The sequence below is a fragment of the Eschrichtius robustus genome, chromosome 7 (genome assembly GCF_028021215.1).
Source record: "Eschrichtius robustus isolate mEscRob2 chromosome 7, mEscRob2.pri, whole genome shotgun sequence".
NCBI classification, from domain to species: domain Eukaryota; kingdom Metazoa; phylum Chordata; class Mammalia; order Artiodactyla; family Eschrichtiidae; genus Eschrichtius; species Eschrichtius robustus.
In genome coordinates, this window is record NC_090830.1 from 677,550 (window position 1) to 694,955 (window position 17,406).

Here is a 17,406-nt window from a genome sequence, read left to right on the forward strand (position 1 = left end):
AGTAGAGAAGCAAAGAAATTACTCTGTATTTGTCTCCCTGTTTGGATCCTCCCCTCCCCTGTTTTTTGTTTGTTTGTTTGTTTTGTTTGTTTGCTTTTTAAATGAATATCTGTTTTCCTTAGGAGCTATATAGTATAAATGAGATTATGTTAAATTACCTTATCATGGAGAAAACACTCAGTTTTCAGTCTTAACTTCAGATATAAGAACCATAGGATTAATGCTGGAACATTGTCTTTAGAAAAGACAGAGAAGTGGATAGTCCAGAGAAGTGGATAGTACCAACCTCTGTATATGAGTATAATTCTCATTGACCCAAAGGAGTAAATCTTATCTTTCAAAGTGGGTAATTTTTCTACACTAAAATCAAGTCATTATTATATTTGGAGAGCTAAACATGGTACAGGAATGTATCAGGGAAATTGATGAAAAGCCTTAAAAAATGAAAGCCTGTGAAAGCCTTAAAAAATGATTTATCTTAAAATATTTTTTCTCTAATAATGGAAAAGATTTGGTAATTGGTGTATTTTCCTATGCTTATGAATATGCAGCCATTTATGGAAATAGAGTTTGCAGTCAATTTGCCAGTGAATTGCATTGCATTGATTAGAAGGTTTTGATCTTGCTTTGTACTAGTATTTTATTTGTTCTTTCAAATCATGGGTAGGCAGTGACCACAGGCCAAATCAAACCCGCCTCCCATTTTTTATAAGGCCTTTTACATTTTTAAACAGTTGAAAAAAACTCAAAAGAAGAATAATGTCATGACACCTAAACAATCTGTGAAATTCAGATTTCATATAATGCTAAAAACAAACTTTATTGGAACACAGCCATGCCCATTCATTTATAAATTGTTTATGGTATTATTTGGCTGCTTTTGGCACTACAGTAGCAGAGTTGAGCCGTTGTGACAGAGATGTTATGACCTGCAAAGCCTAATGTTTTTACTCTTCGGCCTTTTAGAGGAAAAGTTTGCCAACTCTTGCTTTAAACCTTGAAAACATATGGAAGCCCTCAGTGGTAGCTGCATTTAATTAAACTGCAGATTGTTTAGACAACTGTGCTTTTTGAAGACCTCTGTGGTAACTCTCAGACTTAATAAGTTTCCTATCTTAGTAAAGCCTTATTAACAAAGTGGGTTCTTTTATAAGTTATACAAGAATTGGCATAATAGCAATTGGCGTCACTCTTGACCTATATGGACCTAACATTCATGTTTTTCACTGTTGGCTAGCAACCCCAGGGATTTAAGGACAGGCAGTCATTTGTAGTTTTGCTGAAGCATGAATTTAAATTATGACTGTGCCAGAGTGGTGTGGCAAAGCATGTTCAGTCACCCAACCTGACATTTCAAGATACAGATAGTTTCTTTTATGATAACTCTTATAAAAATACAATCAACTGTGATTTTTATAGGGGGGTTTATGTAATATAATTGCATTTAAATTGTCACCACAGAGGTCAAGGGCTTTATTGCAGGAGGAAAAAAATTCTAAGACATACTCAGTATCAGTTTGAAAGCAGGCATTAGGTCATTCTCCATCAGATATTGTCCAAAGGGAGAGAAACTGCTCCAGTTTTAAATTTCTTGTATCCTAAAATAAAAGTCATCAGTTAAGACTTTAGAGCAAATCTCTTAAAATTATTAAGCCACTCAACTCAGTCATCTTGACAGAAACTAACAACTGGTATATTATTACCTATTTCATGCCTCTGCTGGCTCTTCAGTCAGTCAGTATGTAAATCCGGAGGATGTGTAACAAAGAAAATATTTGTTGAAATAGTAAGGAGCACTTGATTATGGTAAGACAGATTGTTCTTTATTATCTTAGAAAATGTGTTACATACACTTTGAGCGCTGTAATAATATTGCTATTTATTAAACCTAGTCAGGCACATCTGAATATTTTAGTACTAAGATCTTATTTTTTATGTTATTGTACTTGTTACTGTTTCCCTTTGAACTGGGATGAAGTAGAGAATCGCTTGAAAATTAGGTTAGTACAGTAATCTTACTGTCACAGTACAGATTCCAACCTGATTTTAACTTTTATATTGATATTTTGAGGAATGCTGCTTTTTGATTTCATCATATTCTTCTGTACATACGAGAAAGAGTCTGTATTTTGATCATCTCAGATGATGAGATGATCAGTTTTTAATTCAGGGTGGTGTTTAACCTAGAAACACAGCATTTGGGAATTTGTAGGTCATGACTAAGTCACGTTGCCAAAGTGATTTGTCTTCTCTTTTATGCTTTCTGATTATAAGATTGCATGAGTTTAACATCCTAATAAGTCTTTTCTGTTTGATGAGTGTTAGACTATTTTGATATGCGGAATTTCACATAGCCAATGTGAGGTTGTAGAACGATAACTTCCACCTAATGTTAATGTCTTTTGACCCATTCTGACTTAAGATAATGTTACCTTTCACCTCTTCCATATAACGTAAAGAAATGTGTCAAATTTTGAAAGGCAATGACAGTAAATAGTCTATTATTTATGCCTCTTCATTGTACTAGTTCAAGAGAAGCAGAGAATAGATGAAAAGAGACTGAGCGTTAGAGTCGCAGAACTAGATTCAAATGCTAGGTCTCTCCATCACATCCTGACTTTAACCATGGACCTCTCTGTGTATAGCATGTAAAAGGGGTATAATAATCTCAGCTTTACAAAAATTGATAGTACGGAAAGCACCCAAAGTGATATCTGTCATAGTAAATGCACAATCATGTTAGCTAATTTTCTTTATTATTATTTACATTAAGGTGCCACTAATATTCAATTAAAGCTAATCTTTGTCTTTGCAAAAGGAGGAAAAGCACAGCACACAAGTGAACAATAAATATAGTCCAGAACTTCACTTAAGGCATTCTTTAGCACTTTTCCATGTTTTCTATGTTTCTCGTACAACAGATCTTGCTGAACTGATTTTTTCCCCATTAGTCATTTGCTGGAGGTTATAACTAGCAGTGTAATTAATACATTGGATGGAGTTTATGGAGAAGAGAAGATTCACAGAGAGTGCTTATTCCTTCACTACATGAGTGATTTGGGGGGGGGGGATTAATGAATACATATAATTTTAGTTATACAATATGAAATTGGGGGGGATTATACTACAGTTAATGAAAAGTACGGTGCAGATAAATTGTTTTTAATCTCATACAAGCTCAAGGCATAGTTTAAGTTATTTGTTAGTTGCATTCTGTGAAAGATAGTAAGCATTCATAACTAGTTTTTAATTAACAGATGCTCTTCTCTGTGAGTCTGCCTTATAGCCTTGTATCTGATTTTGTACACTTTCACAACATTATTCAGATAAATAAATAGGGGAAAAAACCTCATTTGGCTACCTGCTAACAACTCTTACAAGATTTGATCGTTTAGCCTTTTGTGAGCCTCTTTAAAATGGGAATGATGACCACAACTCAGCAGAAATACATCTAACTTACGAAGCACTATATGTAGAGGAAGACTTCAGCAACAATATGATTATCATAATCAGGCATTGTATTGGGATAATTTTCATGGGTTTTAATTAATTTCGTGTAATGCATGTCATTTAGTACCATGGTTAATTTAGAATTGAATGTGTTAAGAAGACTAGTTTCTGTAAATTTTTTAAAATCTTATTATAAAAACATACTCATTAATATGAAAAGAGATATTATTAACCCTGCTGTATAGATGAGGGAATTGATACATAGAAATTTGAACTTATGTAAGGTTATTTCAGTGAGTAGACTGATATTATCAGCTTTTAATGGTATGCTTTTTTTTTTTTAATTTAAATTTATTTATTTATTTATTTATTTATGGCTGTGTTGGGTCTTCGTTTCTGTGTGAGGGCTTTCTCCAGTTGCGGCAAGTGGGGGCCACTCTTCATCGCGGTGCGCGGGCCTCTCAATATCGCGGCCTCTCTGGCTGCGGAGCACAGGCTCCAGACGCTCAGGCTCAGCAATCGTGGCTCACGGGCGCAGTTGCTCCGCGGCATGCGGGATCCTCCCAGACCAGGGCTCGAACCTGTGTCCCCCGCATTGGCAGGCAGACCCCCAACCACTGCGCCACCAGGGAAGCCCAATGGTATGCTTTTTTTCCCTAGAAATGAGCGGGTCATTGGTGAGAAGATACTTGTTGTCTAATGATCTTGGAAATGTAGCTCATTATTTTAACCTGTTGAATAAATAAAATATAAATGTTGAGCAAATTTTACATCTCAATAGCTTTAGTTATAAAATTTCAATACAGGGAACTGGTTTTATAAATCATACTTGTACTTGTCTACAACGTATTGGCAGTGCTGCTTTTACTCCTCCCCACGCCCACCCCGAATATAAAGGCTTGGGAGCAATACACTATAGTAAATTTGATCTAAGTAAGCTTGTGACACCCATGTGATTGTAGATTGTACTTTTCTAGACAAGTACCCATCTTCTTTGAGCCAGTTAAATGTCTAGAATAAGAGTAAGAAGAACAACTGTGGTAAAGGTGGGTGTTGAGACTAGAGAAGACTCAGGTTGTGGAAACATAAAACCAGAATTCAAATGTTTGAAGGACTGTCAGGTTAGGAAAGTGATTAGGCTTGTGTTTGACTCCAAGGAGTTAAGCTTGGACCTGTGTATGGAAGTTAAAGTGAGAAAGATTTTAAAACAACTTGGCATCTGTCAGAACTGTCTGGAAATGGTAATGGTTTTCCTTGGGAAATAGAAAGTTTCCTGTGTTTTGTCTGTCATAGACTAGACTGTCACCTGGTGTGCATCAAGAGGGTTAGAGTCTGACCATGTATTTTCTGTTACTCAAATAATGAGATTAACTAAGTGTGCAGTGCATTATTAAAGTGGAGTGGAGAAAAGGGATTGCTAGGAAGTTTCTTTACAAAAAGGAAGGCAAGTATGCATGGGCCTTTCCCGCCTCCCCCCCACCCCGCCCAAAATGACAGATTTTAACTACTTTTTCCACTCCTGCTAACAACTTTTCCACTCTAGTATTTCCTTCTACTATAAAGCAGCATTTCTTTATATTTTACAAGGAGAACATAGTTGATAAGTTTAAAGGCCTTTACTTCTGTTTGTTAGTGTTCACTTAAGTATAAACGAAATAGAGTGTTTACCGCAATATTATTCCAAGAATAGAGAGTAGTTCCTTAAAGCAGTGATGAGATGAGAAGGAAAGTGCTTTACTTGGATAAACTTTAGAAAAGAATGAAGTATGACCTGCTTGATTTAGGGATTCTTTGTACTCTTCAGCCGCTCTTTGGCTGTTCTGTATTGCCAAATTATTTTTATTCACCAGATAAAATTGCCTTCATGTAGCTCCTTTCTGTTCACTGGTTTCCATGATCTGCTAGTCCACTTTTAAAAGGGCCGCCAAATTGACAGTGCTGCTTTGTTGTTCTTCCCAGCTCTACTCTAGGGCTCCTGCCGCTGATCTCAAATGCAGGAGCAGCAGAGGTGCTTTGAGAGAGAACAGAATGTCAGAGAGTCCAGCGGGGGATCAACAGATTGTGGGAAACCATGTGACTGTGTGATTCACATCTCCAAGGAGAGAGAACCGGTTGTTTCTGTGTCTAGATCCACCCTGTTATGAGGATAATACCATCAATAATGTAATTTAAATTGCCTGGATGCTTTGACACTGGCTTGAAAAAATAAAACTTTTAGCAGTGAAGTTACTGGTCAGATGAGTTTGAGTAGAACTGAATTTGATGACATTTAAATCAAATCAATTTAAATCAAAAGACAGTGGATAATGACTTGTAGTTTAAAACTAATGTTTTAGGTATTATGGGGAGAGGGTAACTCATCTATGTATATATGTATTGTCACTAAAATAATCAACTTGATTTGTTTGCTACCAGCCTTAGATGACGTGAAGCTATTTGGTTTGTATATTGCTTCTAACAGTGAAACCCTTTAAAAGGTGATTTGTATAAGGCTTGCAGTTGGAAAACTTGTATAAGGCTTTCAGTTAGAAAACAAACAGTTCAAACAAAACAGTTTGAAATGAGTAAATTTCAAATTTTGTCTTAAGACATTTTTGTCTTATCATGGATTAATTTCTTAGGCTCCGTTGTTATGTTACTGCTAATGAACTATAACTTCTGAATTTGCGTTTTTGTATACGTTTAGATCAAGGAATTTTCTTCAGTCCTTAGAACGTTCAGGAGGGAATGAATGTTGGTAACATTAATGTTAGGACAGTGTAACATGGACCTTTCTTTTAATCTATAATTCTAGGACGACATAGACAGCCTAAACCCAGTTCTCAGGGACAACCCGCAACTTCAGGAAGAAGTGAAAGTCTGGGTAAAGGAACAAAAGGTTCAGGAGATTTTTATGCAAGGTAACTGTTTTGAAGTTATGCATTAATATATATATATATATATTTTTGGAACTGGGCAATTTCCTATGTTTGGTTTTGGTTGTTCAGTTATATGCAATACAAATAGAAGACCCAGTCTAATATTTTGAGTTATATACAGGCCAGGGAAAATAATAGCAAGATCAGAATAATTTCAATAGGAAATTGGTAACTTCACCAGTTATTGAGGTAATTTCACCACTAATTTGAGCTGAATGCCTGAAATGAAATTATAACCACACAGGTGTTTTGTTAATAGGAAAATTTCCATACTGCAGAATGCTTTAGGTGTGTCCTTCCTGGAGAAGGAAGCTTTGTTTGCTGTGGAGGGTTGCCCAAAGCCACAGTTGATTTCCTTTGAAGAATGCTGTTGGTATCTGATAAAAGTGGCCTATTTCAGTTTGCCTTCCTCAGCAATGACCACAATACTAGTCTTAATTTTGTTTCCTTTTTTTAGTAAGTTACAAGTTTGTCTTCAAACCAGTGAGATTTTATGATTCTTAGTGATTTCTTTTCCTGTCAGTAAAATCATATATTGAAAATGTAAGCTTTTTGTGAAATTGAAGTGAAACCGCAACAATATGACATGGATACATGGAGTATTGATATTTGGTTGAATGTTTTTAAAAAGGAATTTTGTTAAATTCCCATGTTTATCTGAACCTCAACTTCCATGCCATTTAATTTAAGCATTAATAGAGATAATCTCAGTTGTGGCTGCCTTTCTTTGTATGGGTTTTTATAGCAGCAGATCATCTACTTATTAAATTCTTCTTAGGCTAGATATTTTTTAAACCTTTAATATGGAGAATTTGAAACATACAGAGAAATAGGCACATGGAAGTTCACCGAAATATTCTATCTCCTGGTTCCAACAACTGTAAAATAAAACCTTGGTAGGTTCTGCCCCACCCGTACTCTCATTTATTTCTGTCAATTTTCAGACATTGCTGTGTTCTATTTTTAAACAAAGCCACCATACCATTACTATGCTGAAAAATTAATAGTTCCTTAATACCAAATACTGAATACTCAGGTTCAAGTTTCCATTTGTCTCATAAATGATTTTTCACAGGATTGACTTTTATTTTATTTATTTATTTTTAATCTGGGATCCAAAAAATGTCCACAGATTGATTAGTGGATATGACCCGTCTATCTCTTTTTTTCTTCCTTTCCTTTCAATTTATTTATTGAAGAAGCCAGGCTAATATTTTTTAAAGTAACTTTTTTTTCCTTGTCATATTCTTAGAGGTGAAATCATTAAGGCAGTAATCCTTTCCATCCTAAGCAGAATTATGTGAGACGGACTCCAGATTGTGTTTGGTGGTAGAACAAGACAGTTAAGATGGGTGCTGACGGGAATTGAAAACTGGTCATATTTGGAGTTATTCTATAAGCTATTTCTATATTACATTCAGAAAAAATAATTTGGAGTCTTTTTCTTCCATAGTTAAAAATTCTAAGACTATAGTTTGTATAATAGATTACAGGTATGAATGTGTTTGATTTACAGGTAATATGGAATACTTTCTACAGATGTGTTATTTGATGTATATTTTAGACTGATTAGCATAGTTTTTTTTTTAAACTGTCAAACATTAAATCATTGATTGATATGTTAAATGTCTTAACTGTGGAAGAAAAGGCATCAATCTAGGAATCAGAAAAATAAATTCAGTTCTAGCTCTTTCACTTAAAAATTTATTTAACCTATCAACCTCACTTTCTTAATTTTTATAAACAGGGAAAGATCTGAGAGTTTTTGAATAAGATTCAAAAGATTGAATAAGCATCTGCAAATTGTGAAAGCATTTAGTAAATTGTTAATGTATAATACTATCATATTAATAAGGTGCATCAGATCCCCCCCCCCACGGTTCTTATTAAACTTTCAAGTATTTGATACCATTTTAGTACCTGTGAATTGAAGAAATTTTTATCTCCATTCTCTTTTGTTTTAAGACATATTTAAATATATACAGATATATATTTTTTATTATTTAATCATTACCTATTTTCTGAAGGATATCTGTATACATATATAGATATCATTTTAAGAAGTGAGTTTAATCCAAAAGTACACCAATATGGTATTTTAGTATTGTGTTTATAAATTCAGTTAACAGTCTCTGCATGTTTTAAGACTTGGGCAGCTTTTTCACCAGGATCAAAATTTGTAGTTGCTTATGGTAAAGTTTTGACAACTAGAAGGTTCATACATCAAGTTCCAAATTACTTTTCCATTTCATCCATGAACTCATCATGTATGATGTGTGTTTTTTTAAGGTCCTTATTCCTTGAATGGATACAGAGTGAGAGTATATAGACAAGACTCTGCCACCCAGTGGTTTACTGGCATAATTACTCATCATGATCTCTTCAGTCGCACCATGATCGTTATGAATGATCAGGTAAATAGTCCAATTTTTGAAAAGAGATGGTTACAATTCACATACTCCATGACTCTCCTCCGCCCCCCCCCGCCCCACAGTGGATCAACAGGTTGACACCAAATAATTTTCATCTCTAGGTGCAGTCGTGTAATCCTAATAAGTTCAAATGTGTCTGATGTTACATAGAGTTCACTTGAGGTCACAGCGAGATAGTGATGCCAAATTTATTTCAACACTGATAAAATCAGTCCCTGAAATGGAGACATCAAACTCTTATTTGTTTAGTCTTTTTTTTTTTTTATCAGTAGGTCAGCTAAAACTTTCTTAAAGTCTCAGCTTTTCTGCCCCTCCAGTAATAAAAATACTTCCCAAATGGTTTCTTTCCACGAATGAAAACTTTAATGCACACTGAAGTTCTTTTTACATCAAATTCCAGAGTTGGGATGCTCCCTTAAGTTTTATAGTGAATATGATTAATGTTAAGGATATGAATTTAATGGGAAGTTTTAAGTTAACAGTCTGAAAGTCTTAATTTCAAATCTTTTAAAGCTGTACTGTATTTACCCCCAGAAAATAGATATTTACACCTTCCTACCTGAGTGGATTGTGGAGGGTGTCTGAATAAATGAGAACCCCCTCTATAAACAATGCAGATGCTTTGGTTAAAATTCTAGTCAAAATGCTAAATAAACTATATCATTTAATTTTATTTAATTTTTTTCCTTAAAAGCTAACAAACTTTGACCTCTCAGTGAAGCACAAAATTGCCTTTAGTTTTTAAAATAGTTCTTTCTTTAACTTGTCTTTAAAATTATTATTCATTTATATGATTTTTGTCCTTTTCTGCTTCCCATGCTCTACCTTCTTCTTCTTCCTTTTTTTTTGGCCGCACCATGCAGCTTTCAGGATCTTAGTTCCCCGACCAGGAGTTGAACCCAGGCCCCAGCAGTGAAAGCGCCAAGTCCCAACCACTGGACCGCCAGGGAATTCCTGTCATGCTCTACCTTCTTGTTTTATTTTACAGCTGTTTTTTGAAAATTACTTTTTATTTTTGAAATACATTTTATGGCTTGGCAATATACTCTTGAATAACTCTAATCCTTGTTTTGCAAGGTATACTTGCAATAGATGTATTTGCTTTTTAATTTTTAGTTAGCATGTGAAACAGTAGTCTTATCTTTAATGGTTAAAGTTGATTTATTGTAAGTCTGACGGTATCTCAGACTGATTTCTAACATCTCTACTCAGTAAAGAAATTGTACCTAATATCACATTGGCTAGCTGATTGGATTTAATTTTTGTTCTTGTTTTGTGTCATGGATTAGGTACTAGAACCACAGAATGTCGATCCTTCTATGGTTCAAATGACCTTTCTAGATGATGTTGTTCACTCTTTGTTAAAAGGTGAAAATATTGGCATTACATCACGGCGAAGGTCTCGTGCCAGTCAAAATAGCAACACTGTTCACGTATGTATGTTGTTAGTGATGGATTATGGTAAAATATTTTCCCTTAAATTACTTAGGATCAGATAGTGAACAATCATTGTTAATTGGTTATTTTTAGGGTCATTATACACGTGCCCAAGCAAATAGTCCCAGACCAGCAATGAACTCCCAAGCTGCTGTACCAAAACAGAATTCACACCAGCAACAAAGAAATATTCGTCCAAATAAGAGGAAGGGCTCAGATAGCAGTATACCAGATGAAGAGAAGATGAAGGAGGAAAAATATGATTATATAGCACGAGGAGGTAGGACCCACCTTTTTTAAAGGGCATGAGAACATATAAAACAAAAATACATTTAAAATATACTTATTTAATATTAATTTGAAAGATAAAACTGTTCTTTTTTTAAATCTTATAGAAAATCCTAAAGGTAAAAACAAACAGGTGATGAACAAAAGAAGGAAACCTGAGGAGGATGAAAAGAAACTAAATATGAAAAGACTACGAACCGACAATGTTTCAGACTTTTCTGAGAGCAGTGACTCAGAAAATTCAAATAAGAGAATAATAAATAATTCCTCAGAGCAGAAGCCAGAGAATGAGTTGAAAAATAAAAACACTTCAAAGATAAATGGAGAAGAAGGAAAATCCCAGAATAATGAGAAGGCAGGAGAAGAGACACTAATAGATAGCCAGCCTCCCTGGGATCAAATACAGGAAGATAAAAAACATGAAGAAACAGAGAAACAGAAGTCTGTTGACTCTCAGCTTCAAGAAAAAATGATTATCTGTTCATCAGAACAGGCCACACTTTCTGATCATAATTCTAACGATTTACTTCTTCAGGAACGCAATATGGAGAAAACACATACGGTGGAATTATTACCAAAGGAGAAGTTTGTATCCAGACCACCCACACCAAAATGTGTTATTGATATTACAAATGACACTGTTACGGAAAAGGTGGCTCAGGAAAACTCAAGTACCTTTGGCCTTCAGACACTTCAGAAAATGGACCCTGACATTAGTGATTCAAAACATTCAGTCACAAATACAAAATACTTGGAAACAGCAAACCAAGATTCTGACCAGAGCTGGGTCAGTGATGTAGTTAAAGTAGATTTAACCCAATCAAATGTTAGGAATGCTTCTTCAGGAAATGAAAACCTGAATATGGAAAAAGAGAAAAATCAGTATGTCTCTTACATATCTTCTCTAAGTGCAGTTTCTGTCACAGAAGATAAGCTGCATAAACGAAGTCCACCCCCAGAAACTATAAAATCTAAACTTAATACTTCAGTAGATGCTCACAAGACAAAATCCAATCCCTCACCTGAAGTTGTTAAACCTAAAATTAACCATTCCCCGGATTCTGTAAAGTCTAAGCCCACTTTTGCAAACAGCCAAACTGCTGGTGAAAGAAGACTGGCAAGTAAGATAGAACATGAGTTATCAAGATGCAGCTTTCATCCGGTTCCTACTAGAGGCAGTACATTAGAAACTACAAAAAGCCCTCTTATCATTGATAAAAATGAGCATTTCACAGTTTACAGAGATCCTGCACTTGTCGGGTCAGATACAGGAGCTAATCACATTTCACCTTTCTTAAGCCAGCATCCTTTTCCTCTTCATTCTTCATCCCATAGAACGTGTTTAAATCCAGGTACCCATCACCCTGCCTTAAGTCCTGCACCCCACTTACTGGCTGGATCATCCAGTCAAACTCCATTACCTACCATTAACACTCATCCTCTGACTAGTGGTCCACACCATTCTGTTCATCACCCTCATTTACTTCCTGCTGTGTTACCTGGAGTGCCTACTGCCTCCTTACTCAGTGGCCACCCACGACTGGAGACTGCTCACGCCAGCAGCTTGAGCCACTTAGCACTAGCACACCAGCAACAGCAACAGTTGTTACAGCACCAGTCACCTCATCTTCTTGGACAAGCCCACCCATCTGCTTCATATAATCAGCTTGGACTTTATCCAATTATTTGGCAATATCCAAATGGAACACATGCATACTCAGGACTTGGTCTGCCTTCTTCTAAGTGGGTTCACCCAGAAAATGCAGTTAATGCTGAATCTTCGTTAAGGAGGGTAAGTTAAGCTGTGGTTTACCTCATGTCATATATTTATTAACATATATACAAGTGTTGATTAATTAATTAATTAATATCCCATTAATTTTTTAGATTTCTTATTATAAAATATGCTAGAATTTTTGAAACAGTTATTTTTCTAATTATGATGAAACTTTTGATGCTTAGTAACTTTGGAACTGTAAAGCTAAAATCTCAGAAAAGCCTATTTATTTTTTTAAAAAGCCAATTTAAAGAAGTAAACCTCTTAAGTTGTTTCTAATATACTTAGTCTTCATAACTAATTATGGTATATATCCATAATTATTTTGCTCAGGTAAATTCCTAGAAGTGAAACTTCTGGATATAAAATTTATGTAAAACTGTAAGGCTCTTGATATGTATAATCAAGTTATTCTTAAAAGACAAATTGTTATGTTTCCCAGTTAGATACATTATATTGATGTGTACTACAAGCTATGACTCTCTAAGCCCCTAGTTCTCTTAAGGGTGCCGAGGCTGGAGAATCCTGATATTGGGAGTGAAGTTGGGGCTGAGCGTCTCTCTGCTTGACAAAGTATTGCTGAAGGTGGGGGACAGGGCTCTTTCTTATTCCTTCATGCGCTGTGTGGTTTTTCCAGCCAGATTAATTTCCATGCTAAGAAATGGTTGTTGAGGGCATTACCAGCCCCATTCTGAAAACTGGGGGATTGGGTGTCACTGTTAAACTCTAGGAGGCAACTTAATCCTTGGCGTGGACCAGGATGCTTTTCAGGTATTCCCCAGAATCTTTCAAAACACATTTTATTTATTTATTTTTATTGTGGTAAAAGCTACAACGTTAAATTTATTTAACCATTCTAAAGTGTACAGTTTAGTAGTGTGAAGTATATTCACATTGTTGTGCAACAGATATCTAGAACTCTTTCATCTTGCAAAACTGAAACTCTGCCCATGAAACACTAATTCCCCTTCCCCCTAAGTTCTTGGCGCCCACCTTTCTACTTTCTGTCTCTATGATTGTCTGCTTTAGATACTTCATTTGAGTGGACTCATACGATATTTCATGTAGCATAATGTCCTCAGAGTTCATCCATGTTGTAGCATGTAACAGGATTTTCTTCTTTTTTAAGCTGAGTAATATTCTGTTATATGTATATAGGTATATACAGGTACCCTTGTAATCTATATAACTTCAGATTTCTGGATCTTATAGAATTGAGACCTTATTTTAAACATATATTTGAATGATCCTATGTACATGTATATATATATATTTTTTTCTTGTGTGAGGTTTATGTATATTTTTAATCTAAGAAATTTTATAGCAGCATATCTTTGGTGTGATATCATACTGCTTTCACATTATCATTTTGAGATGTAAAATGTATGCCCTTTGGTAAAACCAAAGGATTGTATTTTCCCAATATCTGATTCAACACAGTATAACTCAACAAAGCATTTTCTGGAAGAATTTCAGTGAGTCATAGTATAGAAACAGTCCTTAAGCATGTAACTAGATAGTTGTAAGTGTCAACATAGAGATCAATGTCACCAGATATTCACTATGAGAAAGGCAGCATGTTGATGTTAAAAAAATTAATTATGTTGTACCTCCACACCTCCAAGTTTAATGGTCCAACAGCATCTATAGCTTATAGTGAAATGGAGTACAAATGGGTCTTGAAAATGTAATTTTCTGCCAAATCTAAATAAATTATGACATTGGAAAAATTATTTTTGACAAGAAAAATTGGCAAATAAACTTGACGAAATCTGGTGAAATGTATTTTAGCAACATGTTTTCTGTTTTTTTCTATTAGCAGCATATAGTCTTTTGGTGTTAGAATCTTAGGAAATCTTAAAAGCTAGGTTCTCTGTACATCATTTGTAAGTTAAAGGCAATGATTTCAAGATCTGCAATCGGTAAATAAATTTCTGGAAATAACTTTTTTTTTTGGCAACACCACACAGCATGCAGGATATTAGTTCCCCAACCAGGGATGAAACCCATGCCCCCTGCAGTGGAAGTGCAGAGTCCTAACCACTGGACTGCCAGGGAATTCCCTGGAAATTACTATTTTAATGCTGATTGATTTTTTTCATCATATGGAAAAATCCATATAACTATGTTAGTTACTTATTTGTCTGGATATTTCTCATAAAATACTTAATAAATATACTGCTATATTAGTATGTCACATACTTCATAAATATACTACTATTAAAGTCCTGCTCTGATACTGTGTTTAGCTTTTTCTAGTAACTGAAGGATGATTTTTAAAAATTGTTTTGATAGAATTCTCCCAGTCCTTGGTTACATCAGCCGACCCCTGTGACCTCAGCAGATGGTATTGGATTACTTAGTCACATTCCTGTCAGACCTTCTAGCGCAGAGCCTCATCGGCCTCTTAAAATTACAGCACATTCCAGTCCACCACTGACAAAATGTTTAGTAGATCATCATAAAGAGTAAGTTCACCAATGCTTAAAACTTGTGTTATAGTTTTTCTTAATTCAGTTTATAAATAGATAATTTTAGCAAATGTCTTAAAACTAGGCTGAATAATAATAAGTACTATTCTTCTGTTTTTATATTCCTTTAATTTTCGTAATAATATTATAGCACATGCAAAGTCGTGTTTCACTTTTATGATAGAATAGTAACGCATAGAAGCTATATTTGTATTATACAAGAAAAAGTGTTTACAGAAACCCTCGTGTATTTTCTTTGCAGAGAATTGGAGAGGAAAGCTTTTATTGAACCATTGCGTTCTGTTGCATCCACATCAGCCAAAAATGACCTGGATCTAAATAGGTCACAGACGGGAAAAGATGGTCACTTGCATAGGCATTTTGTGGATCCTGTATTGAATCAATTACAGAGACCACCCCAGGAGACTGGAGAGAGATTAAACAAATATAAGGAGGAACACCGTCGAATTCTTCAAGAAAGTATTGATGTTGCTCCCTTTACAACTAAAATCAAGGGCCTTGAGGGTGACAGAGAGAATTATTCCAGAGTAGCACCGTCATCTTCTAGCCCTAAAAGCCATGTCATCAAACAAGACAAAGATGTAGAATGTTCAGTATCAGATCTTTATAAGATGAAGCATTCAGTGCCTCAGAGTTTGCCTCAAAGTAACTATTTCACTACATTGTCTAATAGTGTGGTCAATGAACCACCAAGGTCATACCCATCCAAAGAGGTTTCAAATATTTACACTGAAAAACAGAGTAATACCCTTGGAGCAGCAGCAGCTAACCCTCAGACTCTGACTTCGTTTATATCATCTCTTTCAAAGCCTCCACCTTTGATTAAACACCAACCGGAAAGTGAAGGCTTAGTAGGCAAGGTACCAGAACATCTTCCCCATCAAATTGCTTCTCACTCAGTAACAACTTTCAGAAATGATTGTAGGAGTCCTACTCATTTGACAGTTTCTTCTACAAATACACTCCGGAGTATGCCTGCTTTACATAGAGCACCCGTATTTCACCCACCAATCCATCATAGCCTGGAGAGAAAGGAAAGCAGCTATAGTAGCCTTTCCCCTCCAACATTAACTCCGGTGATGCCCGTAAATGCTGGTGGGAAGGTTCAAGAATCACAAAAGCCTCCAACTCTGATTCCTGAGCCTAAAGACACTCAGGCAAATTTTAAGAGTTCTTCTGAACAGAGTTTGACGGAAATGTGGAAATCTAATAATAACCTCAGCAAAGAGAAAGCTGAATGGCATGTGGAGAAAAGCAGCGGAAAGTCACAGGCTGCTATGGCATCTGTCATTGTACGTCCACCTTCTAGTACAAAACTTGATAGCATGCCAGCAATGCAGTTAGCTTCCAAAGATCGAGTTAGTGAAAGATCTTCAATTGGGGCAAATCAAACAGATTGCCTCAAATCAGCAGAAGCTGGAGAGAGTGGAAGAATCATTCTGCCAAGTGTGAATTCAGACAGTGCTCACATAAAATCCGAAAAAAACTTTCAGGCTGTCTCACAGGGCAGTGTTCCCAGTTCAGTCATGTCTGCTGTAAATACAACGTGTAATACCAAAACGGATATATTCACATCTGCTGCCACTACCACCAGTGTTTCCAGCTGGGGTGGTTCAGAAATAATTTACTCTTTATCAAATACCATTTTGGCCTCTAAATCTTTAGAATGTACCTCTTCGAAAAGTGTCAGTCATTCAGTGGCTCAAACACAAGAATGCAGGGTCAGCACGACAGCTCCAGTTACACCAGCCAGTAGTAAGACAGGAAGTGCTGTTCAATCCAGCTCTGGGTTCTCAGGCACAACTGATTTTATCCATTTAAAAAAGCACAAGGCAGCACTGGCTGCAGCTCAGTATAAAAGTAGTAATGTCAGTGAGACTGAGCCTAATGCTGTGAAAAATCAGACATCTTCAGCCTCCCCTCTCTTGGATAGCACTGTAGTCTGTAGTACAATTAACAAAGCAAACTCTGTAGGAAATGGGCAAGCATCCCAGACAAGTCAACCAAACTACCATACTAAACTGAAAAAGGCCTGGCTTACAAGACATTCAGAAGAAGATAAAAATACTAATAAAATGGAAAATTCAGGGAATTCTGTATCAGAAATTATTAAGCCATGTTCTGTCAATTTAATAGCCTCTACATCGAATGATCTACAAAATAGTGTAGATAGTAAGATCATAGTTGATAAATTTGTAAAAGATGAGAAAGTCAATAGGAGAAAAGCCAAACGAACTTATGAATCTGGCTCTGAAAGTGGAGATTCAGACGAAAGTGAAAGCAAATCAGAGCAAAGGACTAAAAGGCAACCTAAGCCAACTTACAAAAAGAAGCAAAATGATCTTCAGAAGAGAAAAGGTGAAACAGAAGAAGATTTAAAACCCAATGGGGTTCTCAGCAGGAGTGCCAAAGAAAAAAGTAAATTGAAGTTGCAGAGCAACAATAATAGTGGTAAGTAAATTAATTACTCTTTTATCTCAAGTAAAATGGGCTGTAAGTTCTTGCAATAATGGTGGTGTTCTCTAAAAATTAGAGAGCTTAAAGGCATCTTTGACTTCATTTGTATGCCCTGGTGTAATGTATGTGCTCATTGACTTCATTTCTACATTCTT

At 35.6% G+C, this 17,406-nt stretch overlaps 1 protein-coding gene across 7 annotated transcripts in view; it reads left to right on the forward strand.

Moving 5' to 3' along the window:
• Positions 1 to 17,406, forward strand: part of JMJD1C (jumonji domain containing 1C) — a 314,961-nt gene that overhangs the window by 263,071 nt on the left and 34,484 nt on the right. For 4 of the 7 annotated variants that reach the window (XM_068547462.1, XM_068547463.1, XM_068547464.1 and 1 more), the window contains 7 exons: positions 6,245 to 6,350; positions 8,658 to 8,782; positions 10,090 to 10,233; positions 10,331 to 10,517; positions 10,633 to 12,317; positions 14,598 to 14,770; positions 15,036 to 17,245. In XM_068547462.1, the coding sequence (XP_068403563.1) occupies positions 6,344 to 6,350; positions 8,658 to 8,782; positions 10,090 to 10,233; positions 10,331 to 10,517; positions 10,633 to 12,317; positions 14,598 to 14,770; positions 15,036 to 17,245 (4,531 nt within the window). In that variant the 5' untranslated portion in view covers positions 6,245 to 6,343. Of the gene's footprint in view, positions 1 to 5,409; positions 5,614 to 6,244; positions 6,351 to 8,657; positions 8,783 to 10,089; positions 10,234 to 10,330; positions 10,518 to 10,632; positions 12,318 to 14,597; positions 14,771 to 15,035; positions 17,246 to 17,406 lie in introns of those variants that run through there. The other 3 variants (XM_068547461.1, XM_068547458.1, XM_068547465.1) reach the window with 2 other exon arrangements.